This window comes from Branchiostoma lanceolatum, chromosome 19, assembly GCF_035083965.1.
Source record: "Branchiostoma lanceolatum isolate klBraLanc5 chromosome 19, klBraLanc5.hap2, whole genome shotgun sequence".
NCBI lineage: Eukaryota > Metazoa > Chordata > Leptocardii > Amphioxiformes > Branchiostomatidae > Branchiostoma > Branchiostoma lanceolatum.
Window position 1 is genome coordinate 198579 of NC_089740.1, and position 3856 is coordinate 202434.

General features: G+C 39.9%; 1 protein-coding gene across 1 annotated transcript; it reads right to left on the reverse strand.

The window, feature by feature from the left end:
* Positions 1-236: 236 nt before the first annotated feature.
* LOC136426028 (claudin-11-like) lies at positions 237-3340 on the reverse strand. The gene is made up of 3 exons (XM_066414960.1): positions 2118-3340; positions 1599-1766; positions 237-710 (listed from the first exon to the last, which is right to left on the reverse strand). The coding sequence occupies exons 1-3, from the start codon at positions 2326-2328 to the stop codon at positions 430-432; spliced, it is 660 nt and encodes a 219-aa protein (XP_066271057.1). The 5' UTR covers positions 2329-3340; the 3' UTR covers positions 237-429.
* Between the last annotated feature and the right edge of the window lie 516 nt (positions 3341-3856).

Here is a 3856-nt window from a genome sequence, read left to right on the forward strand (position 1 = left end):
CTAATGTCCAACCAGAGGCTGCCATCAGATACAGATTACATAGTTCAAGTCCTAATGAATCTACTGGCTTTACACAAACATATATCATTACACGTACATAGTACAAAAACGCTTCTTTTCTATCACTGTAAATATCTTTGTATGCATCTAATCATTTTCCATTGAGTTTTAATTCAGTGCCAACACTGTGAATAATGTGAATGATAGCTGTATTTCCGAAATCGCGGTCTATTCAATATTTTTTGTCTTTTTTTATTATTCAAGAAAATATCATACAAATGCAGATAAGCACAAATATACATGATAAACAATAAACTACATAAAAAGGAAGGACAGCCAGTTCAGTCTGAAGAAGATGGTGCGTGCCTTTCAACGAGTTAAAGATACAACAACGCACTGAACCAAGAAAAAAATTAAATTGTAACTGTTCTATTCAATGTTATGTATCTCGTGATGTGTGTGAAAGTTTTCTATCTTATTAGCTCCAAAGTCATTGCTGACATCTTTGTTTAGAGTCCGTGCCTGGTGTAAGAGCGCGCACCCTGCGGCCAGTAACGGTACCACAGACGCCCAGGCCAAGTATACTGAGTACCCGAACTGCCACTTAGAACCGTCGAACACCGTACCAGGAAACTGGATGTGATCGTTGATGTTCCACCCTTTCGGCCCGGTTGCTGTGTAAACAAGGGTTCCTACCAATGTGCACACCGCTGGAAGTAGAAATGGACAGTTATCACTTGAACATGAATCTGGAGGGCTGAGAATGTGACCAGTTTTCTTGAAAATGATAGCAATGAAAACATAAAATCACACCAACACTGTTGTTTAAAAGGAATCCCTTAAGACTACAATTACATTATAGGTCGTTGGGATATAGAAGAACTTTATTGCACGACAATTGTACACGGTAGAGTGTATGGTAACAACTATTGAACATAATACAAAATAAAAGTATCTTAAAAAAACTTAACATCATAATACAATATACATAATATTATATTCTGTTGATAGATTCAATTACATACTACTACTAGTAGGTGATAATCCTTACTGTATACAGATAAATATATACATCAAAGAATGTTTGGACATTAGAACAAGCAATGTTTAAGTATATATGACACGTGAAATTACGATATGTTGCTCTATCCCATATGATTGTGTATAATTAAACTCATTTGTATGCACCTATTCGTCTGTATGTACTCAGTATGCATAGATGCAGTATATGATTGTGTGTAATGGAACTCGGTATGCACCTAGTCGTCTGTATGTATGTAGAGATGTAGTAGACCTTACGAAAGTCTCTGTGCTTTTGTTGTGTCAATAAAGATCTTTTATATTCGCACTTACTCATTGAAGACAATACGAGTGAAATACACTAATCATGGGAAAGATACGAACGTCTGAGTTCACAATCAAACTTTCACAGTGAAGAAATATCTTTAGGAACTGCTGCATTTTTTATTACATTGATTCCTACCCTCCCTATCGGCTAACTAGGACCCAGCCTGCAGACTAGAGCGTGTCTGGGGAAGCCGCAGAAGGACTGACGGAACGTTTGCAGATGGGATTTACTTGATATCCTAGTTGCCTACCTGCAGCCAGAATAAGGACGCCGCTCGCATATTTCACGATAACAGGGACCGCCTCGCCCATATGGTCTCTCCGGATGTAGTAAGCCTCCAAGCCGAGACCAGCGGCGGCCAACAAGGCCCCAATCATCACAAAGAAACGGACGGCGTGGTCTTGCGGCGCAATGTTTCCTACGAAAGGAGAAAAGTAATATAAAGGACAAAGAACCCGTCTGGTTGCCATAGTAATGGATATTGACTATAAAGAGTTGTCGACCTCACGTCGTCACCACCAGATTAACCTCTAGATTTGCCCTGCTCCAACATTTCCTCATTCAAGACTATGATCAATATCAAGTTCCAAGCACATGCTGGAAGATGGTCGTGTTTTCTGCTGACCGTGCCTCCCCAACAGTCCATCGCCTGCCAGAAAACGTTGTGATCATTCATCCAAATTTCTGCTTGGACATAATTCTATAGCCTTCTGTGGGCCTAATAACCTCCCTCTTATTCAAGTTTCGGGTTCCGATATCAATGACATACCTGCATCTAGATGTTCACATTCCGTCAGTCCAAACGCTGAATAGCAGACACTCCACAGCCCGCGTGTGACGTACAGAATCTCATTCTTGGCATGAACGGCTTCTCCGTACTCGTGGAAGTCAGCAGCGGCCCAGACAGTTGTTCCCATGCCCACGGCCAGGACTAGGAATCCTGCAGTACTTACAAAGGCCGGTAGATGTCTCCAGCCCATGGTGGTTGCTTAGCTTACTCCTTGGCAAATTTGATAGGGTGGAAGAAACATATTTTAAAGGTAGTATTTCTTGATGGATATTTGTTAAACAGCTGCAATGCAGACATACATTTGTCAGACATATATAATGCCAAATAGGACTTACTTTCTAATGTGTATAAAATTACGATTTTACTATCTATTTGAAGGGCTTAAGGTTTGCAGGACATAGCTACAGAAACAACAAGAGTTCCGCGACCTCATGCCTCCATGAACAATTCTATTTATGCAAATAACTAACACATTTACATAATGTATGCTTAATCATAAACACCTTTATCTTACTCACACATGTTACAATATTAACAGTCCTTTGATTTTCAAATTTGATGAATTTCGGTGTTTTTGCATTAATTATGCAAATCAGGAATTTATTTGCATAATTTGTATCTGTCGATGCTCTACTTTCCATAAACTACATATTTTACATTTGTTTGAGTCTGTCAATGGAAGACACTGCAAATATAAATTTTCCTCATTATCTATGCAAATTAAGTCCCAATTAGCATAATTTGCACTTCATTGTGTATATCTCTGTCTAAGCTACCTGCATACTAAATATCATGGAAATCTGATGTTCCTTTGTTCAGTTATTCTCCTTAGAAGATTTTCACAATAACGCCCCTGCAGTTCCAGAGCAAGCTGCTAGCGGGCCAAAATCTACACCATTTCTTAATTACATCACAAGCTATCTACCACAAAAAAAATCAAGACCATAGCACGTCCAGGTCAAAAGATACAAAAATTGAAGTTCTGCTGCAGTACCAAGGTCACATACCAGGGGGCCCACAATTTTGGCTTCACAACACCCGCCCACATACCAAATATCATTGTAATCCATCCAGAGGTTCTTGAGTTATGCTTACTACAAAAGTCCGGAAACACACACAGACACACATACACTCCAAAAACAATATTTCCATTTTTCATGGAGATAAAGATGAGCTTGTAAGTGAACTCCTACTCTGGACACCAACTCATGGACACTGCAGTGTCGGGCGACCCCGGCGGACCTACATTAACCAACTTGCAGGGGACGTCGAGGTTATTCTGAAGAGTAGAGCACTTAACGGCGGACCGTAGCGACTGGAGGAAAAGGATTGACTTAGTCCGAGCAACCCGCCAGACATGATGACTATTTATAAATCACATGAGCCAAACATAGCCCGTTCCTCACGGTTTCCTCTTTAAAGCCCCTATTGTAGGATTTTGGCGCCAAATCTCAAGTATTCTGTGGAACAAAAGTTTGCCTAATGTTTTCATTTAAAACTAGAGTTCCACGAACACATCATCTTCGCCAAATAATCAAGGTTTATTACGGATAGTGATTGATATTTACATACTTTAATATCACCCCCTGCAAATTTGATCACGCACCTTGCGGTTTGGAAGTTATAAGGGGGAAGCCTAGATAGGGTTGAAATCATTTGGTGGCACAGGACTAGTATATGTGTCTTGTGTACTGATATGTTACAATTAGTCATTCAAA